The sequence below is a fragment of the Cornus florida genome, unplaced genomic scaffold (assembly GCF_030987335.1).
Source record: "Cornus florida cultivar Cherokee Brave unplaced genomic scaffold, ASM3098733v1 CherokeeBrave_3.0.0_Hap2_Chr06, whole genome shotgun sequence".
Taxonomy (NCBI): Eukaryota; Viridiplantae; Streptophyta; class Magnoliopsida; order Cornales; family Cornaceae; genus Cornus; species Cornus florida.
In genome coordinates, this window is record NW_026775576.1 from 95,775,243 (window position 1) to 95,790,836 (window position 15,594).

At 35.7% G+C, this 15,594-nt stretch overlaps 2 protein-coding genes and 1 pseudogene across 2 annotated transcripts; 1 reads left to right on the forward strand and 2 right to left on the reverse strand.

Annotated features, from left to right (window-relative positions):
- Positions 1 to 2,432: 2,432 nt before the first annotated feature.
- LOC132314643 (F-box protein At5g07610-like) lies at positions 2,433 to 3,749 on the reverse strand. The gene has a single exon (XM_059813478.1). The coding sequence runs from the start codon at positions 3,747 to 3,749 to the stop codon at positions 2,433 to 2,435; it is 1,317 nt and encodes a 438-aa protein (XP_059669461.1).
- A 1,887-nt stretch (positions 3,750 to 5,636) lies between these two features.
- On the forward strand, positions 5,637 to 9,091 carry LOC132313081 (pentatricopeptide repeat-containing protein At2g37310-like; annotated as a pseudogene).
- A 4,224-nt stretch (positions 9,092 to 13,315) lies between these two features.
- LOC132313083 (probable LRR receptor-like serine/threonine-protein kinase At1g67720) lies at positions 13,316 to 14,999 on the reverse strand. Its single transcript, XM_059811728.1, has 2 exons — positions 14,270 to 14,999; positions 13,316 to 13,848 (listed from the first exon to the last, which is right to left on the reverse strand). The coding sequence occupies exons 1-2, from the start codon at positions 14,414 to 14,416 to the stop codon at positions 13,510 to 13,512; spliced, it is 486 nt and encodes a 161-aa protein (XP_059667711.1). The 5' UTR covers positions 14,417 to 14,999; the 3' UTR covers positions 13,316 to 13,509.
- Between the last annotated feature and the right edge of the window lie 595 nt (positions 15,000 to 15,594).

The window sequence follows — 15,594 nt, forward strand, 5'->3', positions numbered from 1 at the left end:
GAGGTTACTGATATTTGGAATCAGATTACTCATGTTCCTATCAATCAAGGCTCTGATTCCATTAGAAGAAAAAATGGTCAAGCTACTTTTCAGTCTTTCTGAAAATACTATAGAAATGAAACCCCTAAGAAGTACTGGTCCAAGCTGTTTGGAATGGTAGGAGACCGGCGGCAAGTGTGACCTCTAGTTTGGCCATACAAGACAAGCTGCCTACTTTGGCCAATTTGCAGCAAAGATGTATCATATGTGTTATTCCAATATGAAATAACTGCATGTTGAATACTGATTCAAGAGATCATATGTTTTTCAATTGTAGCTTTGCTCAAGTTATACAGAGGTGGTTGGTAGATCTGTTCAATTAGGATTGGAGCAGGGTGAATAACTTTGATCAGTTGGTGGAATGGTTCGTTTCTCAGTCCAGGATCAGAACTAACTGCGGCAAGCTATGGAAGTTAACTTTCACTTTTACAAGCTGGAATATGTGGTGGTATAGGAACCTGAAACCTCATGACAATGTATTTGTTAATCCTCAGCAAACTGCTTATCAAATTATTTGAAATGTGGCAGACACTTTGGATATTAACCTGCAAGAGCTGGTGAGAATTTTCAGTTGTTAATCTGTTAACGTAAAGTGGTTAAGGAGGCAGTTTTGCTTCTTTCTGTGTTGCTACGTTTTCCCCTTTGAATGATCAATTCTTGGTAACCTCCCTGCTTGCCAATTTATGGAAGCGGGAATTCTTTAACTATTTTGTAACGGGGATGTCTTCCTCTCCTCCGTTTGCCTTTGTGGCTCCTTAATAAATGCAGGATCAGGAAGGAAAAAAAATAAATAATAGGTCACTCACTGTTTCAGTCATTAATGACTTCAATCAAGATAAAAACAAAGAAAAAACGTGCTAGCATAGGATGGAAGATCAAAAGTCACAAGATATAGTCAGGAAGTGCATATCAAATATAAAATTGGTTGAAAGAGAAATAGATAGAAACTCTACAAAGCTCATACCTAAATCAACCACAGACTTCTTAAGAAATAATAATAAAAAATAACTTCAGTTAATTGAGATCTGAACAATAGAATGAAACAACACACAATTAAGACAGGGAAAATAAGGTGGAGAGAGAATTAATGGACACAATTAGCAAGCAAGGGCAAAATGGTAATCTGTTTACACATACTGTATTATAATGATTTCTGAATCATTTTACAAATTTCTGAACAATTTCACAAATTTCTTAACGATTCACAAATTTCTAAATGATTTAGAAGTACTATGTTGCAAATGTGTGAAAAAACTGAAATGATAGATTCAATTGAAGATGAACTTGTTGAAGCTAAAACTGAAATGAGTTTAGTAAATCCACAGAACTCATGGAGATAATATGTAGGTGTGTACATATATATAGGGAGAGAATGAGTAGAAAAACCTGATTGAGGCAGACAATACTTGATGCATGCAATTGAATATCGAAGTTGTAGTTGATCCAAGAACTGATTCAATCAGTTATGCATGAGCAAAGAACCTGATCTGATCAGTTGTTAATGAGCAAAGAAATTATTTGATTGTCCAAACATACCGCGATCGAAGAGGCAAGAGCACCGACATGAGAAAGAGGGTAAACTTCTGCTGAGAGCACCCTAGATCTTCTCCTGCCAAGAGAGTATAGAGGGTTCTGTAGAGTTCTGTGTAAGAACTCTGAAGACCTTGACGCAAACAATACGTAAAATTTGATTGTCCAAACATGCAGCTTTTTTAGTCAGGCGCTCTAAACTGCCTGACAAAACTATAAAATAACATATATTCTGGCACTTCTAGAATTGCTGGTGAAAAACTGCCGGTGTAGCATAAAATTCTTGTAGTGTACAAGGATAGACAGAAGTAAAATATATAACAAAATTATCATTTGAAGAGGATACTGATTACACAAATAAACAATGACAGCTAGTGCAACTTAGGCATAAAATTGGAAGAGCTTACTTGGCGGAAAATGTTGTTAATCACATTTTTATATATCTTATACATTTGAATTCATCTTTCAAATACGATTTATATATCTTATAAATTTACAATACAATGCAGTGTAGTATTTGGGACATATCATGTCTTCTAATAATAAGAATATAACACACTTGGTGTTGTTAGGAGGAAGCAGCACACTGAAAAGCCGACTTAATTTCAGTATGATACCATGAGCATAGTATAAAAGCAACAAGATTTTTATAAGCACGTCAGTAGAACTGCAAACTCATAAATCAAACAATTTCATAAATATTAAGATAGAAAATGAAACTTCAATTACAATAATTTGAAATAGTCACAACCCAAGTGGTCAATGAGTACCATAAAACAAGATGCTGCTAAATTAACTGGTGACAAACAACCATAGAATGGACATAAAACACTGAAATAGTGACCACCCAACCCAAGTGATACTCAAACAGGAAAGACGTTTTCAATGTGCCCATGGACACGCCACGAACGATCACAAAAAGAATAATTAGGATCGCAAAAAGAAGAAACAGGATGGCATGCTACATCATCAAGCTTCTTAAAGGTGTTATCCCTAATGTTGTAGGAGATGATCATAGTTGCGTCTACGAATAGCACCAAAAACACATCCCCATCATCTTCACCATAATTTAAACGAAGCACCCTGACTGTATCAGGGCGGACAACCATCAACTCTTTTGATGCAATATCAACCAAGTTAAGGCTAACCCGATACTTCAATGACCACTTGGAGTAATCACTTTCCATCTCATAAATGTTGAAATTAAATCCGGTACCATTATTATAATCAATAAGATGCAAATGACCTCTGGACTCCCCAAAATGGAAGAATTTAAAAGCATCAAGCTGATATGGTGGTGATGGCATCGGGCAGAATCTTTCTTGATCAACATCAAAGTATAAGGAGGTGTCTTGTGGTAGTGGGCAGAAGGAAATCCAATGGATGGAACCATTCCAATAGACTCCACAATCTAATTTCACAGTAAATGATACATCACCAATATTGAGATGTGGCCCCCGCCAGGCATGGGTTTCTGAGGAATAAATTTGTACTTGACACGAGTAGCCATTACACTTTAGTGAATTTTGAAGCAAAACAACTTTGTAGTGAAGTGATTTCAAAGGATCAAAAACCAAATATAAATAGTCAGAAGGATAAGCGTCATTGTGGGTAAAAGGCCAGGGAAGAGTAGAGAATTGCTTGGTAGCAGGATTGAAAACATGGTAAGACCTTCCGGTGTAATTAGACTGCTTAGTTTCGCAGCAGATGAGTAGAAGACCATAACAAGAGTCTTCTATGATTGTAGTATTAGTAGTAGTATTTGTATCAGGAAAGAGGAGAGCGAGTGACTTGTTTACATCTCCATCATTATTAATAGTAGTAGAACTATTACATCGATTCTTCTTCAAGTCAGTGTGAATGAGAGGAATGTATCTGATGACTTCAGGTAAGTATCTATTGGATAAGAAAAGGCCGGAGATTTTCGGATCATGGAAATGTGGATGCTGCTGCTGTAGCAAGTGGAGGAGAGAGAAGCGGCGACTGGAGATGAGAAAGAGCCATGGTTTAGAGACTGACCTGAATCGAAGGAGGGATTTCACAGGCAGACGCCTAAGGATCTCCGCCACAAGGTCCGCGTTGCTGACGATTTCAACAGCAGCAGCGACGGTGACAGAGATTTGGGCCGACGATGGTCTCTGCGCATTATTACGGTGGCACCTTTTAAAGCGAGAAGCCATTATTCTTCTCTGATATCTCAATCGGACGCACCCTTCTCACCTTTCTGCTACCGCTTGCCCTTTCGATCTCAGCTTTCTGCTACCGCTTGCCTTGTGACCTATATATTACCGATTGCTTTGGTTCCGTCTTTTCTGATTCAAATTCAAATTTTAAAAATATTATGTAATTAATACTTTCCCTAGGTAATTTTACCATATCACATACAGTATTTCTTTACTTAAAATAGATTATTCCCCTTCCTCTCTCGATTCTCTCTCCTCTCCAAATCCTACCGCCACCGCCCCCGGCCGCAATCTCTGTCTCCTACCACCACCCCCGTCGCCACCAACCACAATCTCCTACCACCACCAACAAACATAATTTATCAGATTAGAGAATGTGATTTAGTAAAACATATATACACTTGAACTGAAAATGAATCGATATATATGTGTGTGTGTAATCAACCATACAATCAACAAACCACAAACCCAGAACAAAAAATAAATAAAAAAAATCTCGTCTTGATGCACTTCTCTCTCGTTGGAAGCAAACCAGCCACAAACCCACATAAGAACTCAAACCCAGAACAAAAAAACCGATTCACGTAAAGCTCGCGAGTCATACGGTTTCTAGGAATTTGAATACGCGGACGAGAAGGCAATCGGTGAGAAATTGGGTATGGACAGTTGTATCTCTCTCGATTTTGCCCAAATTGATAATGTGAGAGGGTGGGATTTGGAGGGGATAAGAATGAAGAGAATGATTTATATAATGGGATCTGAGATTTGGTAATCACTGGCGGTGACTGGTGCTGGTGGAGCGGTGGTGCTAATGAATGTCGGAGGTTCCAGTCTTTTCTTTCCCAATCCTAATCCTAAAATTAATATATAATTTATTCAAATTAAGTAATCGAAATAATTATTATTAAGGGATAACAACCAAAAATTCAAAGGGTTAATTTAATCGATGATAAGTATTGAGAGGCTAATGGTGTATTGTCATTTATGCATTTATTACTTATACTATTACTAAATATATATATTAATTATGATATTATTATATTATCATATATATATATATATATATTAATTATATATATTTAGAAATATATCACTAAAAATTTTTTTTATTAAAAAATATTATAAATAAATTACGCATATATGAATGAGTGAAAAAAATTAACTTATTTATTGCATATTTCATCAATTAAATAAATAATAATAAATATATTTGTATATAAATTTAAATAAAATATATATTTCATGACTTAACATAATTTTATTTAAACTCAATATAATGGTCGGGGGTTACAAGGAATACAAACCAAAGGAAAGACATCTTTTGAGTGACGGAGCTTGCGAACCCCTAAACAAAGTTTTTCCATAAGTAACCACGTCATACAAAACTAAAAGCAACGAGAGGACACTCTCAAGAGGCTCTGATTTCAAATTTTTTTTAATTTTAATCGACTTAGTGTCCAACCATTACAAAAGAATATTTATTCCACGTCGGAACCTATACTAACCATGGTGGAAGGCATTGTGGCAATCCAAAGTTAATGAGATTAAAAAAATTGATTTTTTTCTTTTTTTCCTTTAAGATGCTAGTCTTATAGTCATTTCACAAATAATATCTAATTAAAGAAATTTAAATTTCTTAAAACACTTAATCTTTCAATTAATAGTAGGATTAGATTATAATATTACAATTAAAAGTGATTATACTGATCCTTGCACATTTGGGAGAGCAGTTGAACACCACTACATATATATATATTTCATCCATCCTAAAATAAATGTCCAACTCTCATGATTAAAAGTTACCCCAACTGTGTATTAGCATAGTAGTAATTTTAAAAATTAATTCTCTAAAAGTATGTTTCTAGTATTTTAAAATTTTTTGAAATTTTTAATATAAAACTAATTCAAGATTAAATCAATTTTTACTGTCATTTCATAAAATCTAATATAAAGCTAACTCTAGATTAACTTATTTTTTTTAATGTGATTTCTTTAACTTGAGCTCTACTGAAAAGGTAAAACTCTGAACGCGCATTTCTCTAATTATGGTGGGAACAAGATCCTTTATGTACCAAACTTTCGAAAAAAAGATCCTTTATGTACCAACCCAACCAAAATAGGAATTAGATTAGCCCTTTCTAACCAAAACTTCAAACGGGCTTGAATAATATTGTTCACGTTTGGGTTAAGATTCACACTTCAACCAACTCGGCCGGCCGAGTTGAATCCATATTGTTCACTTCGTATTGACTTCATATGAAAAGAAGCTAATAATGAATGAATACCAATAACTCAAATGAATGAGGTTCACGAAGTCTGAATTGATTCAAATATCAAATGCCGCCAATAGCTACATCCACCAAGCCAATGGACTTGATTTAGTTGACTATGCCATGTATGACCGCCTCATCCAATATTGCACCGACCACCTCTTCTTCCGCCAAGCCAAGCAGCTTCACGCCCGCCTCGTACTCTCCTCCGTCGTCCTCGACAACTTCCTCGCTTCAAAGCTCATTAATTTCTACTCCAAGTCATCGACTCCGAGAAGCCCACAAAGTGTTCGATGAAATTCCTCAGAAGACCACATTCTCTTGGAACGCTATGCTCTTTGGGTACTCGCATCACAACTCACAAGTCACAACATACACATGGAAACACTTGAGCTCTTCTCGCCTTTCCTGTCTTCATCATCGCCTGCAAAACTAGATAATTTTACAATTACTCGTGTGTTAAAGGCATTGTCGTCTTTGTTTCCGAACTCAAATTTGGCTAAAATGGTTCATGGTTTTGTTATTCGAAGGGTTTGTTTCGGATATCTTTGTTTTGAATGCTATGATTACATACTATTCGAGAAGTGATGATATTGCTGCGGCGAGAACTTTGTTTGATACGATGACTGAAAGAGATCTTGTGTCCTGGAATTCGATGGTTGCAGGGTATTCTCAAGGAGGGTTTTATGAAGATTGCAAGAGATTGTACAAGGAAATGTTGGGTGTTGAAAATGTAAGACCTAATGAGGTTACAGTACTTAGTGTTTTACAGGCCTGCGCTCAGTCGAATGATCTTATTTTTGGGATGGATGTTCATCGGTGTGTAATTGAGATTCGAGAATGAAATTGAAATGGATCTTTCGTTTTGCAACTCATTTATTTCGTTGTATGCTTGATTATGCTAGAGAACTTTTTGAAGGGATGTGTGAAGAGGATGAAATTACCTATGGTGCGATTATTTCTGGGTACATGATTCATGGATTTGTTGAGAAAGCTATGCGTCTTTTTGGAGAAATGAAAAAACCAGGATTGAGTACGTGGAATGCTGTCATTTCAGGACTGGCGCAGAACAACTGGCATGAGGGAATTCTAGACTTGGTTAGAGAAATGCAGGTGACTGTATTTAGGGCAAACACCGTGACACTTTCAAGCTTTCTTCCTACAGTTTCATATTTTTCAAATCTAAAAGGAGGGAAAGAAGTATATGCATATGCAGTCAGAAACAGTTTCGATAAGAATATCTATGTGGCAATTGCCATTATTGATGCTTATGCCAAATTGGGCTTTCTTCTTGGTGCACAAAGGGTTTTTGATCAATCAAAGAGATAGGAGTGTGATTCTTTGGACGGCAATAATATCAGCATATACAGCCCATGGAGATGCTAATGCGGCACTTAATCTATTTGATAACATGCTGAGTAATGGGACTCAGCCAGACCCTGTGACATTCACGGCAGTATTGTCGGCTTGTGCTCATTCTGGAGTGGTAGATGATGCTTGGAAGATCTTTAATGCCATGCTTCCGAAATATGATATTCATCCCTTGGTTGAGCATTATGCTTGCATGGTAGGGGTTCTAACCCGAGCCGGAAAGCTATCTGAAGCAGTGGAATTCATTTCTAAAATGCCAATTGAACCAAGTGCCAAGGTTTGGGGAGCATTGCTTAATGGGGCTTCAGTTTCTAGGGATGTTGAACTGGGGAAGTTTGCTTGTGATCGTTTGTTCGAGATTGAGCCTGAAAATACAGGAAATTATATCATCATGGCAAACTGATTTTCACAAGCTGGGAGATGGGAAGAAGCTGAACGTGTGAGGGAAAAAATGAAGAATATTGGGTTGAAGAAGATCCCTGGTAGTAGCTGGATTCAAACTGGTGGAGGGTTACAGAGTTTTATAGCCAAAGATGTTTCAAATGAAAGAACTGAAGAAATTTATGGGATGTTAGACAGATTGCTGGAGTTGATGAGAGAAGAGGGTTATCTTTTGGTGGATATATTTAAAGAGGAAAGTGTTTGTAATTGAGCATCAGATCATTGACTAATGAAATTATTGCAAATAATGAATAGTCTTGGGGTTTTAATCTACGTAATAATACGCATACAGGACCTCAATAATTTACATTGATGATTGGATATTCAGACGCACCAGGCCTGTGAATTTTTGTACATAAATAGTGCAAAAAAATCCAGGAGCATGATAGTAATAAATACCAGAGTAATTGGTTTGGTGGATCCTGTTACCCAAGAGTCATGACTGCAAAATCATGTTCATGAGCAGCCCAGGGTCCTCTGAAGCTCTAACATAGACATCCATAACTATGTCATTTGCTAAAGGAGAAGGAAGCATTGAGGCTCTTTCATGACTAGGATATTTTTCGCACGTCCACCTCACGAATCTTGAGTCCAGTGTAATTGATTCCTTCAATGCCTGAGCAGTTCATCTTCCCATTTGCCAAATCACACTGAATTTGCTGCATCAAGTCCTTCATCAGGGGTTTCCATCAACTTACATACAGGTTACATTTCTATAAAATTATAGCTAGTTTATTGTTCTTTCTAATGAGATATTGTCCGTATAATATATTTTTTGTTCCAAAGTATTTATAAACAAAGCAAGTGCATTAAGCAGTACACTGACAGATTTAGCTATTAAACTACTCCTGAAACAGAAAAAGACTCCAGAGGAACAGAATTACCAGAGAGGCTTTTGGCTTTCTAATTTTTCTTTTATCTACTATTCTTCAGGAATATCTTTACTAGCAGTTTTAAGGCTTCCAAGCATTCTTGACCCTGGTTTGGATCACCAAAATGTCATTATGTCTTCATGACCTCCACGAAATACTACACCGGGTGTTGTTAGGAGGCAGCAGCCATCAACCCAGAACTCTATGGTCTAAAAATGACGGAAATATTAACATCTAATGTGGCAAGAATTTCTTAAAAATTAAATAGCTACATTTATCAGCTTGTAGGTGGAGCATCAAAGGGTAAGTGACATCATAAAATTCTTTAAATTTGCTTCCGATGGGCTGGCTGTTTTGCAATTAATGACTACACATTCACATATATGGCAACGGCATGCTGCAGTCATGATCCACATGGTCATGTACTATTAGCAGTCTTAGCACAATACTTTTTTGGTAGTTTTGGGCCACAATTTAACGGGGCCCATTCGACAAAAACTTCCTAAAAACTAGTTCAAATATATTATTACTAGTTCAAATATATTATTACTTTTGTACAACCATCTTATTTTGCAGGAAAAATATTATTTATATAGTCGGAGAGGAGTACTTAGAAAAGTGTTCTGGAAGAGGGGTAACTCGGTCAAATGTTTGAAACAAGCTGAATTATTGACCGTTGTGCACTTTAGTAGGGTTCATAACATGGTTGAGGCCCAATTTTTTTTTAAGGAAAATAGACACGAGTCATACAAGTGGAAACTTCTGGAATTTGGATGGCAGCAAAGCTGAATATCATACATATAATTTTATTTTTCAAAGAAATAATAGATTTGAGGAGGCAAGGAACACATACAATCTCTCTTGCTCGGATGACCGACCAGTGAAGCAGCTCTTTTTTATTGGCAATGTCTGTTCCTCTCCATTTTCCATGATAGACAGTCCCAAATGTTCCAGAACCAAGTTCCTTTAGTTCTTCAAGGTCTTCATTCTTTATGATCTGCCATAGGCATCCGGAAGAAATAATTCAAGTGATGTTAAATGACATAACTCTGAATAGGAAAAATAAGTTCGACAATTTTATGCTAATACGTCAACAAAAGAAGGGAAGCATATATATAAGAGAAGTAGAGAACCCAATGCTAGTGTGTGAACATGTGCTGTGCAAAGTGAGAAGTAAATCAGGAAATGCATGTTCTTGTGAGTTCAAAATTTGAAGCAGACTTCTCATTTCAGTTTTAGCTTCAACAATTTCATCTTCAATTGAATCTATTATTTCAGTTTTTTCACATGCGCAACATATTACCTCTGTCTGAATCATTTAGAATCTTTGAATCGTTAAGAAATTTGTGAAATTGTTCAGAAATTTGTAAAATGATTTTGAAATCATGTATAATGCAGTATGTGTAACAGATTAGCAAATTGCCGTTGCTTGCTAACTGTGTGCATTAATTCTCTCTCACCTTACTTTCCCTGTCTTAATTGTGTGTTGTGTCATTCTGTTGTTCAGATCTCAATTAACTGGAGTTATTATTTATTTTTTTCTTATTATTTTTTAAGAGGTCTGTGGTTGATTTAGGAAATATTATAATACTATCCTAAATTATACAAGTTTTAAATTACGATACTATCCTCTATCAAGATTCTGACTAATGGAAAGATATTTAAATTTTTAGTTAAATTGTCAATTAAAGCCCTAGTAAAAGTTGAAATTATATCACAAGCTTTTGAATTTATTTTTTGGTCAAGTGGTGAGTTCTTGTATGTGCTTTAAATTTCAAAAAGTCAAAATAGCTGAAAATTGAAACTAAAAAACTATTGAAATTTTAGAACTTTATCAAACTTTAACATTGTTTCTTGGTGTTAAAATTACACAATTCTATGTTTAGTATTAGATTAATTTCAGTTGAGATTTTAATAAGGGGTCCACTGGATGGATTCCCGAGTTGTTAAACTTATGGAGTTTGGATTATCGGATTTTAATAATTCTATTTTAAGGATTTTCAATTAGCATTCCTTCAGTTTATTATTTTTGTTTCTTATTTCATCTTGTATTCTGTGTTCGGTTACATATTGATTGTTTGATATTTCCCTCGGGTTTGGGCCTGGGCCTGATCAACCCGTGTCTCGGATCCGCGGGGTATCACATTCATGATTACCCTTGATAAGTTGTACAACCAAACTCTTTGCCCTTCTAACCTTCTGCTTAGTCACAACAACATGAAGATCTTTCTCAACTGTATCTGCTATTCCAGCCACTGTGCAACCAGGATCAGCCCTAACTGTCCCAATATAATGCTTAGCAATATAGCTATATGTTACCTGTCCATTCACCCTTACACCTGTACAATTATGTTTATCATTGAATTCTCTTACTTGAAATGAGTCATCATTAGTGTTGGAAGATCCACGAATCTTCCATCCACATTCTTGTTTGCATATGATAGTCACTCTATCTCCATCATTCTTTACAAAAGTGAGGTCAAACTTCCCTTTGATTGCTGTATCCCTCACCGCTTCTCTAAATTCAGCTGCTGAACCAAACTTCTGTCCAACTTGTAATTTCTTGATTCCCAAGTCCCTCCTCACATTAAAGTTCAAGTTTGTAGAAGTTGCACAATGCCTATCATCATCATCATCACTTTCATTGGCTAAACTTATCAATTCCTCACTTGGATCATACTTAGTTTGTTTGTCAACTTCATCATTTTCATCTTCAAGACTTACATATTCAGGTGCATCATCAGCACATGGATGTTCATTCTCAACATTACAATCTCCAATCAATTCAACTGCATAGTCAGTCTTATCATCACATGCATCTACATTCAACTCCTCACTTGGCTCATACTCAGTATCACTATGAACTTTATTATTTTCATATTCAAGACCTGCATCTTCAACATCAACATCTACATTTGCATCATCAAAATTGAAGTCTTCATCATTATCAGCTGCATATGTTGCATCATCATCATCATTTGGTTCATCCTCAATTTGAATACTGTCATCACTCAACTCCACGAAAACTTCAACTGCAGCATTAGGTTGTCCTCCATTAACATTCCTATCATCTCCAGCATTAGGTTCTACTCTATTACCATTCTTTTCACTAGTGTTTATACTCCCCTCAACTATAGTCCCATGTACTGGAGATACATCAACTATCCCATCATCATTTTCATTCCTATCATCTCCAGTTGGTGGCACCACAAAAATTCTTATGAATGAGAACTTTTTATGTTTACCAACCATCTCAACATAATCATTTTCAGTAACCAATTTTGATAAACTCCCATCAATCAGATCTCTGTAGTACAAAACACTATTTGTAGGACAATCAACTATACAGTCATTATCTACTCCATCAATTGTGAAATTGCTTTGAAATCAATCATTGACATACGGTCAATATCTATTCCATCAATCTCAGTAACAGATCCACCAATATATTCCATTTGCTCCGTCTTAACAAATTCACCACCATGATGGACTCGAAGACGGTATAATTTGTTAAAAATAGGTGTATAACCTATCAAAACACAAATGGTAATAAACACAAATTATAATGCTAAAAACCAAACACAAAACCGTACATACAACTAAACCTAATACAGAATAGAACATATAAAATTCAAAACACTAATTTAATCAATGGGAACCACAACCCTAATATGAAATTACATTAACCCTAATATAAAATTACAATACATTAACATTAACCTTACAATACAATAACCCTAATAAACAATAACCCTAATTTGATCAATGGTCCCAACCTGTTGGAATCATTCCGAACACGACAAAGACTCACATGAAAAAAGTTTTCCAACTAAAAGTCATAAACTATCAAATAAAGACATACCTGTCGACATATTGTCCACCAAAGTTGAAGACAACAGCCCTGAATAGACCACTCTTTACCTTCTTCACTGACCCACAGATGAGACCCACAGATGAAAAGCACAACACAGATTCTACTGCAACGCACCCAAGAGTTTGAATAAAGAAATGCCTCAACAGAGATCCTAGCCGTCGGAGTGTATTCAGTGTTCTAGGGTTCCAAGTAAAAAGATTCTTCTTCAACGCACCCAAGAGACCTTAGCCGTATGAGTGTATTAAGGTTGTAAGCAACAATATACAAGCGTAACAATATATATATACGACTGCTGCAATGAATCAAAGGACAGCGTTTTACGTAAAATACAACTGCTGCCTTGAATAAAACGACGGGGTTTTGTTGTCCATCTATATTGCCACTAAACGCGGTCGTTTTGTGCTAAAGGATAATAGTGTAATTTCAAAAATATGATTTTTTGGTTTTTTAAATAAAAGGGAATATAATAAGAGTAATTTAGTCATTTTACATACCCTTAACAGCCAATTGCCAGAGTTGGGGTAAAATGATAACGTTTCTATATTGTTGGGGGTTTTAAAAACTGGTTGAAGTTTTATGATCAATTTTTAATAGTTTTGGGGGTTTTACGAAATTTGCCCTTAAATAAAAGCCTACAAGTACATGGAAGAGCCAAAATTGATTAACAGGGTAATGAGACATTGCTAGAGACTTGAACCCAAAGACCATAAGCTAAATGGATCAAAGAATACACAATGCTGAACAACATGACTTTCAATAGCAGAATTTAGGGAAATATTAGTGAAATCCACCAGGCTCAAAACTTACAACCTCATCATAAATAAGATTTTGCTTTTCTTTTTGACATCATGATTCAGAATCACAACCATGTAACCCTAGACTAAAAGAATATGAAAAACAACCACCACAAGCTCCTACATGAACAAGAACTACCGAGCCGTTGGCTGTGCCATTGCCGCATCAATTGACAAGCAATGCTCACTTGCACCTACATCCATAGGACTTGCAATGTTCTGTGAAGAATGCATAGAATGCCTTGATATCTCATCTGAGCTACCTTCTCTCACCGCCTCTGCTCCTCTTTCAATTAAGATTGCATCTTGGATCTCTTTCATAACTTCCGACATTGATGGCCTCATATGACCATGTGGTTGGACACACATCAAAGCTTTCTCAGCTATCTTCCACATTGTTTGATTGTCGTATACACCACGTAGAGATGGATCAACAATTCCTTGAATGTCCCCACTCTGAATGTGTAATTTTGCCTGCGATACAACCATTATTTAAAAGTTGATGACAATTAATCAAAATTTCATGAGAAATGGAAAGTACCACCCCGGGGAAGAGGGAGGAGGGAGCATGAGAATTTTAAAAAAATAAAAACTATAACGGACAGCGTAGAATCCTCTTTCCTAAACAGAGACCCAAAAATATAAAACATGACGTATGACAGTGATAATCTGAACCTCAACAACATAAACACCGGAAAAGTAATATTTTGAACCGAGAATGAATTCCATAAAATGATATATATACATATATATATAAACATCAAAAATCATGTTTTAATTAGCTGAAGGATGGACCACAGTAAAGAAATTGGTGGGAAATGACTTGTTCAAAATTTAAGATATATACTTGGCCCTCAAATTTGAAAAGTTCTTCCATGGTAGGAAGCAGGCTTACCCATTGGACTATGTTGCGGCAGTTGACACCAAAACTTTCATTGGATATTGCTTCGTGGCCAGATATAAGCTCAAGAAGAATAACACCAAAACTATAAATGTCACTCTTCTCGGTTAACTGCTGGGAGATATAGTACCTGCATATCATGAGAAAAAAGAAAAATAAACTTGCAATATGATACAGAAAACAAGGAAAATAAATCAAAGATAAATCAGAGAAGATCCCATACTGCAGTCATCGGAATGCACCCTTTTTAAGTCACCACTAAATTACTCAATGCTGGCAAAAGCACTAAATTACTCAATGCTGGCAAAAGCACACATCCAAATTGATTAGAAATTACACTACATAATTAACCCTAGGTTCTCATTGTTTTTACACAAGCTTGTTCTTTTTGTGGAAACAGGACATGGAGAGAAAAATGGCTAGAAGTGTGCTTTCATAATTTATGAGAAACAAATACTTCTATTCCAATTCAATCTCACTTGAAGGAATTAATTACCATAGACAATAAGCCATTAGAAACAGTGGACCTATGAATGCCTCATTTCGAAGGAGTATGGAACAAATGGACTCATTTTAACACTACTAGACACAATGGACTTACTCCTGCCATTTTCAAAATGGGAGGTCCAGGGTTCAACTCCTGGTGGAGACACCGGTGTTTGTCATACTTACTAAAAGGAAAAAAAAAATGGACTAATTTTTATATACATAATATATATATATATATATATATATATATATACTTACAAAAAAATATATAATATATTACACCAGAGAATGATCCAATATTTTGAGTGACATCCAGTGAAAAGATTCCAGTAACAAGTTTCTAAATTGCTAATCAGACTACAGATCAACGAAGTCCTATTGGCCTATCAGAGCGCAGCACATTGATTAAAGGAGTTATAAAAACATTATATTGACATTTAAGACTTCAGTAAAAGTACCTAATTGATTTAGTTTCACTAGAAATTCCACTCACAAAAGGGGTCAGATAGCCTAGACAACCACATGGTACCACATCCAGAATCCAAATAATACAGAGTAACTCTGTTTCCAGCACGAATGACCAGGGATCTCAAATAACTAACCCTGTAGTGCAAGTACACATCATTAACTGGGACTTCATCATGTACATTAAAATCTGAGACTTCATAATTTGAAACAAAAGTCCAACGGAGTAGTCATTTTATCAGACTCATTATGGACTAAAATAGAATAATTATTTGGTAGATCATGAGTCATTGTTGTATATTTACTTAAAATTAGAGAAATTATGCATGGGAGTAGTTGATGAGTGCCTTTCTCTTTGAAGCGAA